The following is a 22,647-nucleotide window of genomic DNA, read 5'->3' as shown; positions in this document are numbered from 1 at the left end:
TATCACTGACATATGAATTAATAAAGCACAACCACCAAAGAAGAGTAAATATTTACTGCAAATGTGTGATGTGAATAACAATTCTAATGATGGGGAAGAAGAGGTGCGGGTCCCTCTTTGGTGGTACACATGCGTCACCATTCCAGGGCGTGTTCTTCACCACAGGGTCTATATAGGTCTGTGATCTCTGCAGCTGAATACACACAGCGTCATTGCGGCCAACGAATTAATGCAAAGAGCTCTCATCTTTGAAGAAGAAAAAAATGCAGGCTGAGGAATACAATCGTAGAGGTAATCATGAGTTCCATTTTACTACGCTGACTCTGTGTGTCTGTGTTACTGCTGTCTTTGGCTGCAAATTATACAACAAGTAAAACGGAACATGGATAAAACTTTACAGTAAGAAGATCATGTTAGCCGTTACAGTGTCTTTCCCCCCGATCAGGCAAGGAGCTGGTGGACTACATCACACAGTACCTGGGCTCCATCCGAGAGAGAAGGGTGATTCCAGATGTGAAACCGGGATACATGAGGGAGCTTCTCCCCGACACTGCGCCTTCAGAACCCGAGGACTGGGCCAGCATCTTCAACGACATCGAGAAAGTCATTATGCCGGGGGTAAGTTTTCCGCTGTCACCTTTCATCTTATCAGCCATTTTAAACTGTGGAAAGGAACTAAGCGAGTATTTTCTCATCTTTTTCCCCAGGTGGTCCACTGGCAGAGCCCTCACATGCACGCCTACTACCCCAGTCTGACCTCATGGCCCTCTATGCTCGGGGACATGCTGGCCGACGCCATCAACTGTGTCGGATTCACCTGGGTAAGGGGACAATCCACATCCCCCAACCCCACACACTTCTCTACCTAAAAACAGCATACATAAAAAATGATATTGTCCGTGTTGGTTTTGCACAGGCCTCTAGCCCAGCGTGTACAGAGTTGGAAATGAATGTGATGGACTGGTTGTGTAAAGCGCTGGGGCTGCCCTCGTTTTTCTTGCATCACCATCCTGACAGCAGAGGTGGAGGCATACTGCAGGTTCATGACAGCCTCAATCTGTTTGCAAAAAACCCAAAACCCTTTATACAGCAGTCGCTGTGGTACCCGGGAGCTTATTAATCCTCCTCTTCATCTCTCCCGTTAAGAGCACAGTCAGTGAGAGTACGCTGGTCGCTCTGCTGGCTGCCAGGAAAGACAAGATTTTGCAGCTGCGTGCCGAGCTCGACCAGGACGTGGACGACTCGGCCCTGAACACAAGACTGGTGGCCTACGCTTCAGATCAGGTCAGTGTTACCGCCTCCTCTACAATAACCTCGTCTCAGTCTGATGACATTGACGATGGTTTTGACGCAACGTCTGCTTTTGTAGGCTCATTCCTCAGTCGAGAAGGCGGGTCTGATCTCTCTGGTGAAGATCCGGTTTCTGCCCACTGATGAGCAGTTGTCCCTGAGAGGAGACACTTTGAAACTAGCCATACAAGAAGACCGGAGGATGGGACTGGTTCCCTTCATGGTACGTATTGGACACTGAAGGATGGTTGGGTATTGGAGGTGGAAAGTATAAGAATATATCTTTTTTTTTACATTACACATTGTACAAGATGTCGAAAACTAGTTTTGGACACATACACTGCATGATTATAGAGTGATTTCCTAAATATCACAGTTCTGAAACTCAGATGACTTGACTTGACTTCATTAGCACTGTTTACACAAGGTTACTAAAGTATTAACAACCAGGCAATATACTAAATTACTTTTATCTCTGATGTTTACGTACTTGTTGCTCATCATCTGGAGGAATACTGACATCTGAGCACTTCCACCACTGCCGAGAGATAAATGTTTACCATAATAGTGAATTGACAATATGCTGCCTAGAAGGTAAAACCACTGCAATAGCCATAAAAAAAGAGTACAGAAAGGAAAATGGTAATATCTAAATTTGATTATGTACATTATTATTTCTGAAAAATAATAATTAAGCCCGTGTGATTGTGTTTCTCTCCTGTTAAGCTCTGTGCAACTTTGGGAACGACAGGAGTGTGCGCCTTTGACAAGCTATCTGAACTGGGACCAGTGTGTATGTCTCCGAATTTAGTTTGTTTCTATCCAAATGAAGAATTGTGTAGTTCCACTGACATGCATTGTACGCACGACACGTACGTATTGAAACTCATTATTTTTTTCAAAATTCAGGCACAGAGGAGGGACTGTGGCTCCACGTTGATGCAGCTTACGCTGGCTCAGCCTACTTCTGTCCCGAGCTCCGCTGGTCACTGGAGGGGATTGAATTTGCTCACTCTTTTGTGTTCAACCCTTCCAAGTGGATGATGGTCCATTTTGACTGCACAGCTTTCTGGTGAGTGAGAACAGGAACACCTGGGCCTTACCCCCTTGTGACAGGTCAAAATGGCCCATTGAAGTTAACATTATTGTCGGTTGGTAATATGATTTTACCTTTTTTCTTCTCAGGGTAAAGGATAAATACAAGCTTCAGCAGACCTTCACTGTGGATCCAGTTTATCTCAGACATGAAAACTCACATGCAGCCACTGACTTTATGGTATACGCCTCACCGCCTCACCAATCAAATATGAAACTATCATGGTGGATAATTTCAACCAATAATTACTAAGCAATAACGTCATGTTTTCCGTCGTCCAGCATTGGCAAATTCCCCTCAGCCGACGCTTCCGTTCTCTCAAACTCTGGTTTGTCATGCGGACCTTTGGACTGAAAAACCTCCAGGCTCACATCACACATGTACGTGTCCTTCCGCTCTCTTCATTATAAAATATTTTGGGGCAAAAATCCACTATTATCAATATAGGGAATAAGCAAATAATGTGTTTACTGTAGAGAACTGTGTTAATGTGAAAACTTACAGGTCTCCTTTCAGAATTTAAATGTGTTTTTTTCCTTCTGTTGTTTTTAGGGGATTGAGATGGCAAAGCTCTTAGAGTCTCACATAAGGAGTGACCCACATTTCGAGGTTCCAGCTGAGAGGCACCTTGGTCTTGTGGTCTTCTGTCTGAAAGTACTTAACACAATTCTGAAATACCTCAGCAGTAAACTATATCAGTGTTTTATCTATGTCTTTCACTTGCTAATCATTACAAACTACCCAGTCACACCTTGTTCAAAGGTGAATAACTTCCAATAAACGTAACCTCTATGCCACTAAAAATGCTTAATAGTTTTGATTGGAAGCGTTGAATTTGTGTGGCCCTGAAATATGTATGAATATTTTATGCCATTTTCTTATTCTAGGGAGGAAATGCTTTGACCCAGGAGCTTTTGAGGAGACTGACCAGGTCAGGCACCATGTACCTCATCCCTGCGGACATCCACACCAAACGCATCATCCGATTCACAGTGACTTCACAGTTCACTACTGCAGATGACATCCTCAAGGACTGGGGCACCATCTCTAAAATGGCTTCCACTCTTCTGGCCGAGACACGGGATCGGAATAATGCAGACCAACCAATCTCAGGGGAAGACGAGGTGATAGGAGCGGGAGCAGATCAAGACCCCGACTCAGACACCAGGTCTGATGAGAAGGAGGATGCCGCGTCCGGGCAGGACAAAGCTCAAGTGGAGCTGTGGATTGACAAGGCTTGGATTCGACCCAGGCGAACAATGCGCTCTCTTAGCTGCAACAGCGAGCCGCTGCCGTACACTTGCACCGGGCCGGTGTCCGGCTATGACTTTGACACGAGGCCCAGTCTTAAAGATGCTGCGGAGGTCCTGCCCACGGCATCGACAGCCACAACAGGATCCAGTGCTATGTACAAGATCACAGAGATGCCTTCGAATCTCCTGGGCACGCAGGTCCTGAAAAAGCTGACAAAGTTCTACAGCGTGCCCAGTTTCTGCAACCAGTGGGTGCAGTGTGGTCGGCACCAGCTGTGCTGCCCCGTGAAGGTTTCACAGGCAGCTCAAAAACACTTGTCATCGAGCTACAGGAGGATGAACTGTATGTCGTCTTCTCCCATAGCCAACACACCCCCCTCTCCTAATCCACTGGAAAGTGCCTCTGCACCCAAGCTCCTGCAATGATCCCCAAAACAGAGCACACTAGCTCATTTACGCAGTAATTCAGCTATTGATAATTAAGCAATTTACTGTTGTATTGCACAGTCGCCTCTGAGCAAACGGTAGATCACCACCTAACTATGTCAGTTATATGGGATCGCTCATTTACAATCATGTTGTTTTTTTTTGAAATCTTTATTAAAATGTATTTCAAACATTACGTCTCTTGAAATATTTCAAGATTTCAATCTTCACATTTCACAATATTCGTTGCAGAAGACGCAGTCATTCACACACTCATAAACAGGCAACGTGCGGGTCATTTATCATCATTATTTGGCATCTTGTATGAGGTAAAACCCTAAAAATCAACTACAACCTTTGAGGTAGGCAATTATCATCCAATTACAAACACTGCACTCATTTGGCGACTGACGGCTGTACAGACAGTGTATGAATAGAGTATGATCGGAAAAGCGCTGCGCATAGAAGCGCTGTATGGATGGGTGTATGTGACGTGTAGCGTAAAGCTCTTTGCGCGGTCAATTAGACTACAAAAGCGCTTTATGAATACAGTCCATTTATCGTTCATTCAGAGCCTGTTTCTTCCCTCTGTGATGGAGGTATAGATCTCCGGCGTCATGGGCACGTAGCCTTCATTGTCCTCCAGGAAGAACAAAGCATCTGTGATGACAGCTGGGTTGAAGCCCTCCTCAGCCAGCTTCCCCTTCAATTGCTTAAATGTCCCAGTCACTGCCAGTGCATCCTGAACAGAGGAAAAATTAATTTTAAAAAAAAGATGACTAATTCCTGAATTCTCTTGTTATAATCTTAAGTAAATCCAGCGGGACTTTGTTTTACCTGTATACGAATGAAGCGGGGTCTTGCGTAGCTGGGGAGGTAGTTTTTGACGTGCTGATATGTGGCTTTGGCGTCAAAGTCCATGTTTTCCTTCAGCTTTAGTGCAGCCATTCCAGTTCTTCCCTCGTGTCCTAATCAGTCAAGGTCAAGGTAAAAAGGGGACATTGCAGAACGATGTATAAACAGCTCTACATTTAACACTGTGACAGAGTAAATGAGCAACAACTTCAAATAAGAGCTTTCCTGTTTCAAATTCTTCTGTTTGTTTGTTTGTTATTTGCAGGATACATGGTTCATGATTTCAATAAAACATATCAAAGGTCATACAGAGGTCAAATCACGCTTTTAGAAAAATCCCTGACCCAAACAGACATGGCAGTCACACTTTTACAGACATTAATCACAGTAAGATCCATTATCTAATGATTTATAAATCTTATAATCATTCCAAGTGATGGATTTATTACCTGGCACCTTCACACCGTAGACATTAGCCTCCTCAATACAGTCCACCACGAGCAAATTATCTGCCACCTCTGAGGTTGCCACATTTTCTCCTTTCCACCTGTATGAGATGACAGTACAACAGTAGATATGTAACTTGTTTGATGTTAATGTTTTAATTTAGGACTGCAACCTAATTTAGATGCAAGCATAGTCAGGGAAGACCATTACATAGACCATTAAATAATTATTAAATGAAGATTCTTCTATTTTTGATTTTAACAACTATAGAGCTGACAAGAGAATCAAATATTAAAAGCATGCATAGCAGAAAAACCAGGGTATAAGCAGTTCCTGAAATTACACTGAATTGCCTTTTCTTAACATAATGTTTTGTTCTACATCTTCAATTCAGTTTCCAGTCATTGAATTTGTCTTATTTTAAAAAACGAATTAACTTTAAAAACCAAATGTACCCCGAGATTAAAAAAAAACATGCAGGTACGGTGCAAAATGATTTGCTCAGTTTGTTTCGTCAACACACCTGAAAGTGTCTCCGATGCGGTCCTGAAAGAACAGAAATCCTTCATTGTCGCTCTTCAGAAGGTCGCCACTGTTAAAGTAGACATCTCCCTTCTCAAACACGTCCCTCAGCTTCTTCTTCTCCGTCTGCTGCCGGTTTTTAGCATAGCCGTAGAAAGGTGTTCTTTCTCCAATCTTTGCCACGAATAAACCGGTCTCCCCTGCGGGTGAAGAACGTCAAGTTCGGGATATGCATACGGGGAGAGCTAAAGGGTAACGAGAGGGTCACATTTGTGGAGAGGTTTGCCTACCTTGGGGGACTTCGATACAAAATCCTCTGGAGTCTCTGACTGGCTCCTCTTTCTCTGTATCGTACCTTATGAGTTTATACCGACATGACATCTGGAAAATAGTTTAAGGCTTATTGACCAATCATGCTGACGGTCAAAATGAATATTTGAACAAATCTCACAATTTGCTCGTTCATCGTAAATACTGTAATTCCGCAAGAATAATACAAAAAAAAAGTTCCCCTTTCTTACCCTATGGAGAAAGTTATCTTTGCCTACAGCTCCAATTTTCCCACAGTAGTTGATGACGCCCGCATTTCCCTCTGTCGCTCCGTAGCATTCAATCACACTTATGTCCCCAAATCGCTGCAGGAAGTCCGCCCAGGTGTCGGCCCTCAGCCCGTTCCCGATCGCCAATCGGACTTTATGTTCTCGGTCATTGTCTCTCTGGCGGAGAGGAGAGTGAGGGCGAGTATTTGAGCTGCAATCCTACTGTCAGTTACACAATACTAACTATGACCACGTGTGATGATATACTGAAGGTCACCTTTGGTGTGTTGCAGAGGTAGCGCATAATTTCTCCAATGTACTGAATGACAGTCACGTTGTACTTTCTACAGTCATTCCAGAACTGAGAGGCAGAGAATTTACGTCTCAGAACGACCGTGATGCCTGGAAAAAACAAGAGGGACAGATTTCAGCAACACATTTTTTCTGAGTGCTCAGCAAGTCCGTACGGGACTTTGAAATGCAAACAGTGAAAATAGGAACCAAGAGTGCATGAAATTTGAGGTCAAGTACCTTTTAGTGTAACCCCAAATAACTTGCCGCATTACCTTTATCTATGGCTCCACAAAGTCCCATCAGAAAGCCTGCACTGTGGTAGAGCGGCAGGTATATGTAGATAACATCGTCTGAGCGTACGCCGGCAATCGTCTGAAGAAAGGCAGTCATCCATAGTCTCTCGTGGTTGATAACCGCAGCCTTGGGAAGCCCTGAAAGAAAAACATTGACATTGAGCGAGTTTGATTTACTTAACTCTGTCACTCAAAAGCCCTTCAGTCAAAATGCAATAGGTCGAACGCGGCCATAAGAGGTCACCTGTGGTTCCTGAGGTATAGATGTACAGCGCAGGACTGGTGGCGTTAATGCCGGCCCTTAGCTGACGGGACAGAGGCTGGTCGGAGGCCTGCCGGATTTTATCAGAGAGGTTCTCGGCGCCTTCCAGGTCACTCCCCTCGCCGAGGATGAACACGCGCACGCCCTGCTGGCTTAAGGTGGGCAGCACCTCCTCTACAGCCCCTCGTAGGTCTGAGACGGTGGAGAAAAACAGAGAGCTAGTGGAGGCTCCGTGGAAGACCATGCAGCGACAGAAACAGAGGAGAACAAGGAACTCGACTAGAGCTTCATCCACATCCACATCCACATGAGCCAACTGGTTTCACCTCTCATCCAAGAGGCTTCTCCAGTCGCTCCAGTTGGTTCAACGCCCTAAAGGAAAACTATGAGCCAGATGAGAGTCTCCATAGACATCTGCCTGATATCAGCTCATTGCAGATCAATTGTATTTATCGATTTCGCATATCATTTATGATGAGCATGATTTAACATTTCTTAAAAATGTTTTGTTTTTTAAAAAACAACACTTTCTGACTTGTGCGTTTTTATCCATAACTTTTGGTCCACTCATTTTTTCCCATCCCCTTCATTTAAATAGAATGTTTCCATATGATATGTACAGTATATATATATATATATATATATATATATATATATATATATATATATACATTATTATAAAAAAAGTAAATATGACAGTTCACAAATATTGCTGCAAATTTAGACAAAAGCCAACAGGCAAAACACTTTTCTTCAATGGTTGTATGGAGCTCAAAGTGGAAACATGTTAATTGGAGCTCAAAGTGGAAACATGTTAATTGGAGCCATCCATCCTGGACGAAAACCACCGTCACCTGGTATCAGAATGGCCACTATAGGCACACACACACAAAAAAAGGGTATAGCAAACGTGAAAGTCCTTTTCTAACCACATGGAAGTCTCTATCTGCCTATATACATATTTACATGTGTGTGTGTATATATATATATATACACACACACATGTAAATATACGTCCCCATCTCACCAGCCCCGGCGACCAGGACCTCGGCTCCACAGCAGGAGAAGCAGTGCAGCAGAGACTTGGCTCGGATGTTGGTGTTCAGCAGCGAGGCGGTGCATCCCAGCTTGGCCAGCGCCAGCCAGGTCCAGACGAACTGCGGCTCGTTGGCCACGAGCAGGGCCACCGTGTCCCCCTCCTTCAGGCGGGCGCGCTGCTGCAGGGCTCTGGCCACCTTGGTGCTCTCGCTGTCGGCCTGGCTGTAGGTGAACGAGCTCTCCTCGAACACGAGGAACGTCTTCTGCGGCTGCGTGGCCACTCGGTCCAGGAACGCGTCCACGATGCTGCGGAACGGCCTGCGCCTCCGCAATCTGGCCGTGCGCACTCCGACGCGCAGCAGAGTGATCGCGTGGCTCAGATCCGCCAGAAAGTAGGGGTTCCTCGCGTAGAGCAGCAGCGGCCAGATTGCCACGCACGTCAAAAGGGTGAATAGGAAGTAGGCAAACATGTTGAGGGTTCCCGGGCGAAACGTGGAAGCTGCTCCGGAGGGAAAAGGGCTCCGCGGCCAACGGAGGCGCCGGACGGCGCTGTGCGCGCCTGTTGGACTTTGAGCCACTTTCTGCCGCGGCAGTGTAACTCTTGGGGTGGAAACAAAAGGCAAACACAGAAATTAATAGCTGGTTCTTGTTTGCTGAACCTTTCTTTGAGCCGTCCGCTTCTGCTGCCTTCTACTTCGATGCGAAGAGAAGTTGAAAAAAGTGGCTGAATTCTTTTGAAAATGTTTCTCCGTTCGCGGCAGGCAGACCAGTATTTGCACACACACACAAAAAAAAGTCCTATTGTATAATTAATTCCTTCTCAAAACAAACAAACTTTGTTGCCTTGTTTTTTACATGGGCAGTATTATAAAGTGTAAGCTCAATATATCCAACTGCAGCCAGCAGTGAAAAGTGCTGCCTGCTTTTTTATGCTTTTACTGCTCATCTTTACTTGGACCTTGAACTAGTTGCTGAATAAGAAACCAAATTGGGAAATGAAGCCTAACAAAAGTTCAGTTCCTCAATAAAATCTTAAGTCAAATTTAGTCAAACATTATTTCCAAAATTAGAATGAGCATTTATGTGTTTATACACGCACAAACGACAGCACACTAAACTCAGATTAGTCTGACAATGTTTCAAAGGTTTCAAATGGCATGTGCTCTTAACTGCTTAGTCTGATATGTTACATGATTTTATAAATGTTTACGGAATGAAAAAGTGACAATTGAACGGGTATGTAACTGATTAGAACTGACTGATCTTGACAGTAGCTCATCTGCTGTTAACTGCAGCAATTGTTGAGGACTTTGTTCCCCTGAATGAACCACCTTTTTTAATCATTAAAGGTTATGGCGTCCGTGTTAGTAAATAATAAAATAAATTACAAAAAACATACATGCACTATACATGATACTTCTGCGTACTTTTGGTCTGGTGCTGCGGGGTTTGGTCCTTCTCAGTTTCAAAATCTTAGTACGTCAGCATAGAATGATTTTTGTTAGAAATTAGAATTCTTCCAATTATGTAAGAAATGCTTTTTCCAGTTTCCTGTGGAAAAACTTGACCATCCGACACATCCCTGACCTCACCTCAACCAGCACCTGTGGGATGAATTGAATCGTAAACTGCAATCTTGAGAAAGAACGGGAGCAAATCCCTGCAGGGTTTTCCAGAGTTTAATTTCTGCCATTGCAACTGGATAAATAGTGTTGGACAAATAATGGGTTGGGTTGGGTTGGCTGTGTTTGTCATGTACCTTAAACACCCTCGGGTAGGGGGCATCGATCGAACTCTCGCCTAGGGTGCAGACGTTCAACTTTTACACAATTAGTGAAAACAAGTATGGAATGTATTTGCATTCAACTTGAAAGGCAAGGCGAAAGAAGCAGGAATGAGTTGACGGACCCCTTACAAGTGTAGTTCTATGAATCATGTCAACAACAGACTATAGGCGATTTACCGATTCTTACAGATACATGGATGTGGATAAAGTCCCACATTTTTTTGTTCCCTGTAATCTGGATAATTTTCCCCTCAGATGAACATAGTGGCCAAGTGTATACTTAGTCTGTTACCTGTTACCATGGACATGATCATGCAGCATCTTCGAAATCATATTTACAAAAATAAAAAAATACATGAGACATTAAAAAATGATCATGAATCACATGTCCAAGGGCATACATGTGGAAGTTTCATCATTTACTTATCATTATTGCCATGTGTTGAAAAAAGTAGGGCATAATTGAGGGACACTCTAATTTCAGAGGTGTGCCTTCAATGGGCAAGCTGCACCCAAACTCTGGGGATTTGTTTATGTCAAATATATGTCTTCTACTTCGATGTAAAGAGAAGCTGAAAAAAGTGGCTGAATTTTTTTTTAAATGTGCTTTCGTTCCCTACAGGCACCGAGTATTTGCACACACAAAAAAATCCTATTGTATAATTAATTTCTGCTTTAAAAAAAAACTGTTAAAAATACTTTTCTAGTGTCATAATTGTAGTATTTGTAGAACTGAATATTCCAGCTGCCCTGGGGACAGAGAGTCTTGCAGTATGTCTCCACCTTGTGTTTTCTTTTCCACACTTGCCAAATTGAACTGAAATGTTGTCTTTGTATACTTATAACTATGATGAGCAAAATTAGAATAGACATGCACATGGAAACTAGTTCTGTTTTCACAATAGGAATCACTTTAATGTTTAGGGAAGTAATTTGCTTTTACAGTTATTGTCACATTAATATAAGTGTTGCATCAGGCCCTGTACACCACTACATCAGATGTGGGGGACCTCTGTCATCCGGGCCATATACACACTTGCAAGACAATTTGATCCAGCCTGACATTTTATGATATGCTATTATAAGATTTAAAGGAATTATTATAAGAAAAAAGGAATTCAGAAACAACAAAAATTCTCATGACATAATTCTTTTTTCGTAAGATAAAAGAAAATAGTGGACTAACTTGTCCTTCGAGTTGGTCCCTTCTGGCTGGATGTCAGGTCATGGTCAGGATGAACGGATTTACAAAACACACACCTAAATGTTATGCTTAATCGCTGATAAGCAACGTGGTGGCTGGCCAGTAGAAATGAACAAACGACCAAGCCAAGCCTCAGTGCAGCTCAAAACAGGCTAACCTGGCTGGCTAGAAGGACAAACTGTGACAGGATATGTTGAAGGCCCTTCAACTCAGGGAGGTATCCTACAAGCAGCTTTCATTCTGTCCACATTCTGACCGAGACAATGCCATGCATGCACGTATAGTGGCAAGCCAGCTAATAATTAAGACGCTTAAAAACCTCGTTCAGGAGGAGACATCAGTGAGAAATCAATGTTTGCAAGTCACGCATAGCACTCTCACTAGACATGACACGCCTCGCCAAAGGGAAGCAGATCCAGTCATCGCGTTAATAGGGTTTAGTATCGCCCGTGAAATGGCCCTTGATGGGAAAAAGGTTCTCCACCCCTGCACTACTAACATCTTTCCTAAAAGCAAAGTATTTGCAGCAGCCATACCAAGAGCGACACCATTATTAGACCAGATTGAGTAAAAGCAGCGGTCCTCATACTGGAATGTAGCCATCATACGAGTAAATATACTATTTATATCATCACTTGCCAGTAAATATGTAATACACATCAAACTCCCTCCTCCCCTTGCAGGCTGACTCTGGCCCCTGACATGAACCCCAACAAATAAAGTCTTATGATTCCGACGTACTGCTTTTAAGAAAGGTGTTAATGTTTCCATATTGGTTTAGCACACACAAATGCTGTTTTGAGATTTGTTACCTGAGTTCATTACAAAAAGTATCAATACAACCAGTCTGCAATCCTGCACAGCTAGTGAACAACTTAGCACCTGCTCATAGTTTGATGTTTCCTGACACGATGGAGCAGTAGATCTGAGCTGTCAGCGGCATGTAACTCTTCTCATTATCATCAAGGATATAGAGAGAGTCAGCGATTCGTCCCGGATCAAAACTCTCCTCCACTAACTTCATCTTCATCTGCTTGAAAGTCCCAGTCACCTCCACAGCATTCTAGATGGAGGGAAAAGTGCAAAATACTCAGGTACAGTGTTAAATATTATCATCTGCTTCGGATCACATGCTGCAAACTAGGGCTGGAACTAACGATTATTTTCACTATCGATTAATCTGGCGATTATTTTCTCGATTCATCTATAAGATGTCATAACATGGTGAAAAATGTCGATCGTGTTTCCCAAAACCCCCACACGATGATTTGTTTTTCCACACATCAGAGATATTTCTTTTACTGTCATAGAGGAGCAAAGAAACCAGAAAATATTCACATTTATGAAGCTCAAATCAGAAAATTTTGAATTTTTTCTTTCGTACAAACTTCTTGAACCGATGAATCGATTATCAAAATAGTGGGTGATTAACTTTAGCTGTCGATTACTAATCGATGAATCGATTGACTGTTGCAGCTCTACTGCAAACACAGCAGAAAACTAGAATGGCCAACAGTCCCCCTAAATTCAATTAAGCTGCACCCAATTGAACACACTCACAGAAAATCAGTACTCTAAATATGCCAGTTTTTTTAATGGGTGAAAATGTAAAAAAGAAATCCTGCAAAATTTGATGGATTCTATCTTGGCCCATGTCCCGTGTTGCGCAATCCTGCTGAAAAAAAAATGAATCACGACCTTTCTCATTCTACAGAACTGTAGTTGTTTTTCAAATATCAAAATGTATATAAATTACCTGTGTCCTTATAAACCGAGGTCGGGCATATGAGGGCAGGTGGCTGACCACGTGGTTATATATTTTTCTTCCATCGAACTCGGCACCTTCCATCACAGTGATAGCTGCCATTCCTACCCGCCCCTCATGCCCTACGTTGCCAAACAAAATAGGAACAGAAAAAGCACCTTTTTATAATTAACTGATCCATTGCAAAATCAATGTCTCTCTTCAGTGACCTGCCAATCCGAAGTCATGATGACAGCCGATCCAAATACCAGTATTAAGGAGTGAAAAGTTTCCGATATTGACATATCGGCCGATATGTCTGTTTTAAAAAAAAGTTGATAACTAAGATTTTGTTATCAAAACCTTTATGACAAAGAAATATAATTACGGCTCCATATTTTACAGGTTAACCATAAACTTTATTCTAAATAACTATAAATAAAAAGAAAACACAAATAGAACCAAATGAATAGAATGTAAACTTCTTTTCTACATTATTTGTTCTGCAAAATAAAAGTTTTCATATTGGCAAACCTAAACCAATATGTCTGTGATTTTTTTCGGCCAACCAATAAAAGTGTTGCGCTCTATATATGATATTGTATTTAAAAACACCATTAGAGAAAATGAAGGTAAATGACCATCACCTGGCACTTGGACTCCATAAACGTTGGCTTCTTCAAGACAATCGCTAATCGTCAAGATGTCCGAAACCTCAGTTGTGGCCACATTCTCACCTTTCCACCTGTGGGCTCAAACAGGTCACAACTATAAATCAATTTTAAAAAATGCACAGTACATGTTACAGCTTGGTGCCGTGTGGGAAAACATAAGCATAAAGTATCCTATCTTTGCAAACTAAAAGCTTGTGGTTAAGCAACAACAGTTTTAATAAAGGAGCCTTGTGTGCAATATGCAGGAAAGTTTATTGTTTATTGCTGCTAAATGCATTCACTGGTCAACATCAATGTCTTAATTGTGTAATATGTATTGCCAATGGTGCTAAATGCTAGGGGAAAAAAAAATATTTTTAGTAGTAATAGTAGTACAATACAGCTGATATTGCAGTGTAAAAATTAAAAACAATTATTCTGCAAGTAAACCAACAACGTGGTAATCAAATCATGGCACACGGGAGCTCTGTACCTGAACGTGTCGCCTACACGATCCTGAAAGTAAATGAAGTTGTCCTCATCGATCCTCATTAGGTCCCCGCTGTTGAAGTAAAGATCCCCTTTCTTGAGAACATCACGAAGTCTTTTCCTCTCGGTTTGTTCTTCGTTCTCGGCGTAGCCAACGAAAGGGGCAATGTCTGTGATCCTCGACACCAGTAGTCCAGTCTCACCTTAAAGAGAGAGCCACTGACATTACTGACATTATCGATCAGTAGACGACTCGCCCCTTCATTGGGCGTCCTGATTTGGTCGGTGAGTAGACCCTGCCCACGTGATCCAGATGCAATATCAAATGTCATGGTGCATAGATATCTGTATCATGTGTCTGTGATACAATGATCGAGTTTATACGAACAGTTGTTTCTCTACCTTTGGGTGACTCCACGCAGAGGCCATTGGCATCTCGAACGGGTTCATCTCGCTCTGTGTCATATTTAATGAGAGTGTAGGGAAAGAACTTCTACAGGAGGAAGCACAGACATCAGTGATGCTAAACACAATTATAATGATATAACTGTATTGATGACACATACAAAAACAATGCAGAATGCATTAAACACAATGCATTTCTTTTGGCCTGCTTTTTTAAACCACAAATAAATACTATACAGAGGTTCATTCTAGACCTTGGAAAAATTTTCTCAACTTCAAGTAGTTTTAAAAGCTTCTTTTTTTTTTAGAGCCTTCAATCACATTTCATTGTCCTCTATTAGACTCTACTGGAGAATGGATGAGGCTGTTCCATGGTCCACCATGAGATGCCGTCGAAAGCAAAGGAAGAAAAAAAAGCTGGAAGTTAAGTAGAGATCATTTTGAACCACGACTTAATAAATAAATCTACGAAAATTCAACACCGTTAAGAGAAAGACACATGCTTTGGATTTTTTTTGGGAGGAAGACATTACTCATTCTTACCCGATGCAAAAAGTTGACACGTCCAATAGCTCCAATTCTCCCTGCATAGTTGACAAATCCCACATTTCCCTCAGTGGAGGCGTAAAACTCTTGGACCTGGACGTTCCCAAAGCGACTGAGAAACTCTCTCCATATGTCGGCTCTGATTCCATTACCAATGGCCAGTCTTACTTTATGGTCCTTGTCATTTTCTCTCTACATTTGCATATAAAAAAAAAAAGAAAAAAGATTCTAATACCAAGCACTGGGTAAGTATTACATTATTGCAGTCTACTAGTTTTAATCACACTCACGTGAACTCATATGCTTTGTAATAAACAGACATGAGTCACCTAATTAGACCCTTAATTAGGATTAGACACCTTTCTGATATGTCAAACCCCCATCTATATGTAATAATTTGACATCACAAACTAGTTCACAGACTTCTGAATGACTTCAAAAAAACTCATCTCTCCAAAAAAACGTACAAATGCTGAATAATAAACACCATTTACTGTTATGAATGTGACCATAGAGTCAAATACTAGTACAGGGGGATTTGGTTGCCAAGTTACTCAATATGGTCTTCCTTAGGAAAGGCCAGCATCTATTCCTAGAGGTGACCAGATACAGACAAACCACCTCCTCCTCTGCCTGGTGTAGGGTCGCGCAGTAAACTGAGACTGCCATGCATGTGATGCAACCGGATACTCTGAATGGCCATACATGTAGACAACACGCTTACAGTACGGCACTATTTTCAGCAGATGCATTTTCAACAGCCATCACAAGTACAGAATCTTTCTCATTCATTCGATATTCATCCTATCTGCAACTGATATTTATGTGTTTTCATGCCGTTCAAGCGCCCAACAGATAATGACCTGAAAGCAGGGCACATGATAGTTGCAATTTTTTCTATTTTGGTAAGCCAGCTGTGCAGTTATGTGGGAATGTACAAGAGATGACTGTAAAGTTATCTCCGACCGGATCTGTCTGCATCGGAGCTTGCTGCGCCCGGTTCACAGTGCCTCTTGCAGCCAAGAAGTTTCACGGTAGTTTGGATAGCAGTGAAGTGACGGCAGCACCCTGCCAAAGATCATGTGTGCCCCTAATAGAGCTAAAACACATCTCTAGGGATTTTAACAAACATGGCCTTCAATTCATAGTTAAAGGATATTACAGAGGACTGCCCACACACTCGACCAATATTTTCCGAATATGAGGCGTCGGGGGAACAAACACAACCACAACTGATGACCAAAACCGCAATCACATGTATTTTCTTTTTCATCTTTAAATCATAGTTCAGTTAAATTCTATACAAAATATGCTTTGCTTAAAGGCCTTAAGTAGTCTTGTTCCACTGCCCCTGAGCAACAGGGAGTCCTTTAACCTCCTGTCAACCATAAAAGATCACCTCAGGTTACGGTTTCAGTTGAGAATTGAAGCTGTCACATGATAAAGAAACAGCATTTCTACACTAGAGAGAAAGGAAAATCTGCAAAACAAACATTATTTGTGCATGAACAGTACCAAAATATGGTAATACTGCTTAGTTTTAGGTTTAGCAGCACTGAGCTCAACATGGCATGATAAGCGGATAACAGTTAAAAAAAAAAAAACATTTTTACCCCTGGAGTGCTGCAGAGGTAACGCATCACCTCGCCGATGTACTGGATAACGGTCACACTGTATTTCCTGCAGTCGTCCCAAAACTGAGAGGCAGAAAACTTCCTCTTCAGAATGATAGTTGATCCTTCAAAACAAGACAGTAACAAAAGATTAGATTTCAGCATAGGAATGTTAGTTAATTATTAACCAATAAAATTCAAGTGTATTTTTAACATTTCTGGAAAAATCACTTTTCTACAGTATTCTAAGTTATTTCTACATACCATTTATATTTTGAATTGACTGAATCAAAATCAAATGCCATTTGATTGAGTGGACTACACAACAGGAGTGTGGTTGTTCTGGGGCTGGATTGGATATCTCATAATATGTGTGTGTAGCTAAGGCTGCTTCCCCCGACATATTAGCACCGTGAACTTTGGCCTATTTTGGACTTGAAGCATTTAGAAAGTGGGGGTAATCTGGTCTTGTTTGACCACGCTCTGTTCGGATTACTGCTTCGTGACAAAAGACTCTTTCTCTCAGGTTTCCAGGACAGGGAATGAGGAGCAGGGACATCATTTATGTGTAGTGTGGAGAAAAAAAACAGAGTTAAATTGCCCCTAAACCCCAAACCCTAATTCTAACCCATATCATTTTGCAGCACTAAAGAGCCTTGTGAAAGCCTCGAAACAGTCTTCACTGGGGACGCCTACTTGACCTCCACAAGTAGTTTGCCAACAGGTGCAAGCGATACTGTATCTCTGTCATCAAATAAAATTGATTGTTTGAGATTGCTGGTAGGATGCCAGTGAGGGATTGTATCCTTACCACAAAATTTTGGAAGATGAATCGACGACGCATATCATTGTTTCTTTTACCAAATTAGAAAAAAATTATTCAAAGCTGATTATTCATCCTGCTTTATCATCGCTGTCCTCATCACTTTTTCATGAGATAAGAAAAACGCTTTGTTTTCAACTGTGTGACAAAGGATTTTTCAGCTAATCCAATTTATAAATGGTTCGTTTAGCCTGAGGAGTAGGAGGATTTTCTCAAACCAGACAGCAAAGCAATCTGTTTGTGTAAAAACGGCACTTTACGGAGACGCAATTTATAACAAGCTGAACCTGGGTCTGTCGTAAATGACACATTTCAGCTTAGATTTCACACTGTTGGCACTCACAACCTCTTAAAAACCCTTAGTGGCTGCTTTTATTTGTTTGTCATCTCTAAGATATGGCCTACAACAGTTTGGACAGAAATACAGTAACTCTGGAGTCTTAGCTTAATCATTTGGTATTTAGTACCTTGCAGCACAGCTGTCTTATCCCTACTGAGGTTAAACACTCTGGCATCAGCAGTGACAGGAACCGTTGTACATAGCCAATTGGGTGATCCAAATGATGACACAAATGAAGGTTTAAATAAAACATGCGTGATCTGTTATTTACACAAAGCCTGAAATGTAAACAACCTGACAACTCTTTATTTCGGGAAAGAGTTCGTCCATCTGCAAGGAATCTCAAGCACACCTGAGGTTGCAACTGTCTCTTCACCACAACTCAGTCGTCTCAACTCACCTGTTTCGATCGAGCCAATGAAACCGATTAAAAATCCAGCTGTGTGGTACAGAGGCAGGTTGAGGTAGATGACGTCACTGGGTGTCACGCCGTTCGAGGATAAAATAGCCAGAGCCGTGAGGAGGCGGTTCTGATTAACCACGGCTGCCTTGGGGAGACCTGAAAAACAACAGGATGCAACGAGCACAAGATAAAAACTGAGGGAGGTTTGTGATGAGTCGAAAGTGAGAAACGAGCAGATATACGCAGCCGCTCCAGTACCTGTGGTTCCAGAGGTGTAGATATAAACTGCAGGACTTTTGAAGGTGACGTGCGACCTGAGGGATCGAGGGAGCCGCGCGTCGGACGCCTCGTCCACTTTATCGGAGAAGCTCTCGATTCCAGGTGCGTCACAGTGTTTGGTCATCAGGAGCACAGTGACGCCCTGCTGTATCAGCGAGGGGAGCACATCCTCCACTGCGTCCTTTAGCTCTAAGGAGGGACCGACAGCAGAATCATGCAGACTTGCCTATCGGCTCAGTATTGGACTGGACTCGGTTCTAGTTTCTTTAGGACGTTTCAGCTGTCATCCATGAGGCCTTCTACGGTTGATCAGCTGGATGAGAGGTGAAACGTCTTGAAGAAACTACCACCAAGTCGAGTTGCTCCGGATTCAACACCCTCGTGGACAACTATGACCTGGACGAATGAGAATCTCCACAGACTCAAAGCCAAAGTCCAAATAGGATCCGAGCCATGTGGAAGCCAATCTAAATCTTGCAAACCCAAGTTTCACTCTGGGTTGTTAGTGTGCAATCACCTTATGTGGGAATTTGGAGGATGATTGGTGACCTATATGGGGATAAGTTAAGGAGATGAAGACAATGTGCACTGAACAAATAAAGGTACTGCTTTCATCCAACGGGACCCCTGAAAAGTACTACACAGTGAATTTCTGCACATGAAAACATGTTGAAGATGAGATATTATTTAATTTGTCCCTCAATGGGGAAATGTGGGACACAAACAAAAACGTTAACAGATACACAACAGAAATCTAGCTGACAAATCCATATTTTCTGACATTTTATTACAGATGAGCATTAGGGCCAGGCATAAGGGGGGGAAATGAGGGGGAAGATTTTATTTATTTTTAAATGAAGGGGAAGTTGTTGTTTTTATTTAACATTTCGAGAATAAAGTTGAAATGTCGAGAATAAAGTCGAAATAGCCCTAAACGACCGTGTTGTGGTACCAGTTAGCAAAGCTACGCTAGCTTCGCTAACGGCACGCCTCTCGAAATCCATTAACGGTTGTTTGCAATTGTGCGTTATCGTGTCGGGACACATGTTGGCGTACATGTACAAACACCCGTTGTCCCGCGTCGTTTCTTCCAGATTCAGCCCTTGGTTAGCAGCTAGCGTTAGCTTAGCAAACTGGCTAGCAAAACATCAACATCCGGGATCTTTGGTGCTGCTGAAAAGTGCTTCCTGGAAACAATTTTCAACTTTATTCTCGACATTTCAACTTTATATTCGACATTTTGGCTTTATTCTCGAAATGTTAAAAAAATGAAACAATTTTTCCAACTCATTTTTTTTCTCCTTCTTTTACGACTGGCCCTAATGCTCTTCCGTAGTTTATAGACCAAACCAGTGATTTACGACGAGGACAGAGGCAGCGACACTTTGCAGGACCGTTGTTGACATTCATTCCGATGTCAACACACACGCATGTAGACACAGTGGCTGGTGGTGCGGTCAATAATGAACGTTTGATTTCATATTCTTATATACTTCTATACCTGCGGCTGCTATCAACACCCTGGCCCTGCAGCAGCTGAAGCAGTGCAGCAGAGACTTGCCGCGGATGTTGTGGTTGAGCAGAGCCGAGGGGGAGCCCAGCTTGGCCAGCGCCAGCCAGGTGAACAAGAAGGCGGGTTCGTTCCCCATGAACAGGGCGACGGTGTCGCCGGCCTCGAACCCGGGGCGCGTCCGCAGCGCGTTGGCCACCTTGTTGCTCCGCGCGTCCGCGCGCGCGAACGAGTGGCTCTCGCCGTCGAACACGACGAACGTCTTGTCCGGACGCGCGGCGCACTGCTCCAAGAAGCGGTCCAGGACGAAGAAGAGGGGCCTCCTCCTGCGCCTGGACACGAACTTCGCCAGGATCCGCAGCAGGACCCCGAAGTACACAATGTCCATCCACAGATAGGGGCGAAACGTTTTGATCGCGAACGGTATGATGAGGAGACTCGCAATCACGACCGAAATAATAAACAGCTCCATCATGTTTTCTCTTTATTTCTTTTCTTTCTTTCTTTTTAAAAGCCACAGTTCCTATAAACAAGTCTGGAGCTCCTTCTGTAAAATGGGGAATGCTGTGGGGATTTGGTTCTGTGGGCGGGGCGTGTGCTCAAAACAACTTAAGCCAAAGCAAGAAAAAAGAAAAGAAAACGGTGAATGTTTGGATCAGTTTTTTTTTTTAGGAATGTCTGGAGTTTGAAGGGTCACAGCAGGTTTCACAAGAGCAGCTGTTGTGTATTTTGCTTCTTCATAAATATACAAAAGAAGGGGGAGATCTCCCCCAAACATTGGCTGACAGGGGAACAAACTTTTTAAAAAGGGGTAAGAAAAGCTTGACCTCAGCGCTAAGAGTCAGCTGTCAAAGGCAGTTTAAGGTGACACGATATAACGCTGCAGCTTGTCCAGTGTCAGCCGGTGCACCCGGCACTGGTACACCACCAGATAACAGAAGGGGTTTTACCATTGAAGATAAGTTTCTCTGTTAGTGGTATAGTAAAACAGGATTGGTAATTTAGTCCAGGTGCAAGATAAATCATGGGGTTAAGGGGGTGTCAATAGAGTAAACGTTCTCAGTTACCTTTGACAACAAATAATGGGACCACCTTTGTGTTTAGATTTGTAATACTGATTGGAATATTCTGATAAGACTGCATGACTGCATATGCATAACAGCACACACACACACAAACACAATAAATACACAAACTATGACAAAAGTTAAGAAATGTATTCCTCAAACAGTGTATGATTTGTTTGTGTCACAGAGGAACTGTCTCTTTCTCTGATTGTTCTTCCCAAGCTGTCTTAGATTCCTGCAGGTGGCACTCTTTTTTTGTCTGTGCTCCACTTTCATTCATTGCCAATTTTCACTTTCTGTTAAACTGCAGAAACAAAACCAATGTCCCATTCAAAACTGCAAAACAGTTCAGACTGTGGGCCAAAATAGCTGAAACACATCATAAACCTTTTGAATTCTTTTAACACTATCAAACATTCTGTGGGTTTTTAAACATTTTCATTAGGCAGCATCAAATGGATTTGTCACTGTTTAGTGAGACCGACAAGTGTAAGACTCAGGTTATTTTTCCACGTCTCTGGAAGGAAGGTGAATTTTTATTTCATTATTTGCCTCAGTCCATACAGCTCAGGTTGTATAGGGAGGAGATTTCACTGTGCAACATTTCTTTCACAGAAGAAGCTTTGTGCAGATTTGAAGAAGATGTCATTGTCGGCACATTGCACCTTCATGTAACCGTGTACTTCTGCACTTATTTACATTTTGTTACATTTAAATAAAGTAAATCTATCTATCTCTCTAACTATCTAGCCTTAAGGGTACATTGACTTATCAACTTCAAGTTACAAGACTTCAAATGGGGTGCACTGAAAAAAATAAGTTATGCAATGGGTTTGTTTGTTTATTTGACTTGAATTTGGTAAACGTTCTCGCGTCTGGCCTAGTTAAGAAAAAAAAAGTCTTTACTGTCCTCAACAGGCAGGAAAAATTTAACTTAAACACGATAGGCAGACCTCTTCCCTGCTTTGTAAGAGCATACTGTGTGTGTGTGTGTGTGTGTGTGTGTGTGTGTGTGTGTGTTCCTTCCCCACACCCAATCAGCTCAAAAAGTTCTCCCTGTGTATGCGTGGGTTCTCTCCGGGTTCTCCAGGTTCCTCCCACAGTCCAAAGACATGTAGATTGGGGTTTGGTGAATTGAAGACTCTAAATTGACCGTAGGTGTGAATGTGAATGGTTGTCTGTCTCTGCAATAGGCTGGCAACCTGTCCAGGGTGTACCCTGCCTCTCACCCAATATCAGCTCCAGCCCCCCCGCGAACCTTAAATGGAGAAAGTGGTAGATGATGGATGGATGGATGGATGTTAAAATGTTGTCTTGGTAATAGGTGTGATATGAGCCTGGAATGTCAAAGATCAAGCATCAAAAATTACGCCAAGGTCTTTGATGCTCGAGCTTCCAGAAATAACACATCCATCAATAAGAACACCCATATTTCCGTGCATGTTTAGCTGGTCTAGCAACTAATATTTC

At 42.5% G+C, this 22,647-nt stretch overlaps 3 protein-coding genes across 3 annotated transcripts; 1 reads left to right on the top strand and 2 right to left on the bottom strand.

Moving 5' to 3' along the window:
- Positions 1-207: 207 nt before the first annotated feature.
- Positions 208-4,267, top strand: hdc (histidine decarboxylase). The gene is made up of 12 exons (XM_035628414.2): positions 208-291; positions 446-618; positions 708-821; positions 917-1,039; positions 1,147-1,284; positions 1,370-1,513; positions 2,017-2,083; positions 2,200-2,362; positions 2,476-2,566; positions 2,668-2,766; positions 2,939-3,040; positions 3,274-4,267. Exons 1-12 carry the CDS (start codon positions 264-266, stop codon positions 4,063-4,065), a joined length of 2,034 nt encoding a protein of 677 aa, XP_035484307.2. The 5' UTR covers positions 208-263; the 3' UTR covers positions 4,066-4,267.
- Positions 4,268-4,291: 24 nt separating this feature from the next.
- Positions 4,292-10,450, bottom strand: LOC118302352 (very long-chain acyl-CoA synthetase). Its single transcript, XM_035628413.2, has 11 exons — positions 9,908-10,450; positions 8,305-8,915; positions 7,260-7,469; positions 6,995-7,153; positions 6,706-6,830; positions 6,411-6,605; positions 6,180-6,270; positions 5,891-6,089; positions 5,370-5,467; positions 4,903-5,033; positions 4,292-4,807 (listed from the first exon to the last, which is right to left on the bottom strand). The coding sequence occupies exons 1-11, from the start codon at positions 10,006-10,008 to the stop codon at positions 4,634-4,636; spliced, it is 2,094 nt and encodes a 697-aa protein (XP_035484306.2). The 5' UTR covers positions 10,009-10,450; the 3' UTR covers positions 4,292-4,633.
- Positions 10,451-10,989: 539 nt separating this feature from the next.
- zgc:158482 (uncharacterized protein LOC100009650 homolog) lies at positions 10,990-20,819 on the bottom strand. Its single transcript, XM_035628416.2, has 10 exons — positions 20,102-20,819; positions 18,580-18,789; positions 18,319-18,477; positions 16,756-16,880; positions 15,140-15,334; positions 14,594-14,684; positions 14,196-14,394; positions 13,697-13,794; positions 13,062-13,192; positions 10,990-12,368 (listed from the first exon to the last, which is right to left on the bottom strand). Exons 1-10 carry the CDS (start codon positions 20,583-20,585, stop codon positions 12,192-12,194), a joined length of 1,869 nt encoding a protein of 622 aa, XP_035484309.1. The 5' UTR covers positions 20,586-20,819; the 3' UTR covers positions 10,990-12,191.
- Positions 20,820-22,647: the final 1,828 nt, after the last annotated feature.

Source organism: Scophthalmus maximus, chromosome 4 (assembly GCF_022379125.1).
Source record: "Scophthalmus maximus strain ysfricsl-2021 chromosome 4, ASM2237912v1, whole genome shotgun sequence".
NCBI lineage: Eukaryota > Metazoa > Chordata > Actinopteri > Pleuronectiformes > Scophthalmidae > Scophthalmus > Scophthalmus maximus.
This window is presented reverse-complemented; position numbering and strand designations above follow the sequence as displayed.

What these genes read in the sequence shown, in the direction of transcription:
- hdc (XM_035628414.2), top strand. Translation starts at nt 264, where the DNA reads ATGCAGGCTGAGGAATACAATCGTAGAG. An exon ending in AGAAAGTCATTATGCCGGGG is followed by an intron (nt 619 to 707) that starts GTAAGTTTTCCG and finishes CTTTTTCCCCAG; the next exon opens with GTGGTCCACTGGCAGAGCCC. An exon ending in ATGCAGCCACTGACTTTATG is followed by an intron (nt 2,567 to 2,667) that starts GTATACGCCTCA and finishes TCCGTCGTCCAG; the next exon opens with CATTGGCAAATTCCCCTCAG.
- LOC118302352 (XM_035628413.2), bottom strand. Translation starts at nt 10,008, where the DNA reads ATGGCAGAAATTAAACTCTGGAAAACCCTGCAGGGATTTGCTCCCGTT. An exon ending in GGTCCTGGTCGCCGGGGCTG is followed by an intron (nt 7,470 to 8,304) that starts GTGAGATGGGGA and finishes CCACCGTCTCAG; the next exon opens with ACCTACGAGGGGCTGTAGAG. An exon ending in AAGATAACTTTCTCCATAGG is followed by an intron (nt 6,271 to 6,410) that starts GTAAGAAAGGGG and finishes ACTATTTTCCAG; the next exon opens with ATGTCATGTCGGTATAAACT.
- zgc:158482 (XM_035628416.2), bottom strand. Translation starts at nt 20,585, where the DNA reads ATGATGGAGCTGTTTATTATTTCGGTCGTGATTGCGAGTCTCCTCATC. An exon ending in CTACACCTCTGGAACCACAG is followed by an intron (nt 18,478 to 18,579) that starts GTACTGGAGCGG and finishes GTTGTTTTTCAG; the next exon opens with GTCTCCCCAAGGCAGCCGTG. An exon ending in CATTGGCTCGATCGAAACAG is followed by an intron (nt 16,881 to 18,318) that starts GTGAGTTGAGAC and finishes CTTGTTTTGAAG; the next exon opens with GATCAACTATCATTCTGAAG.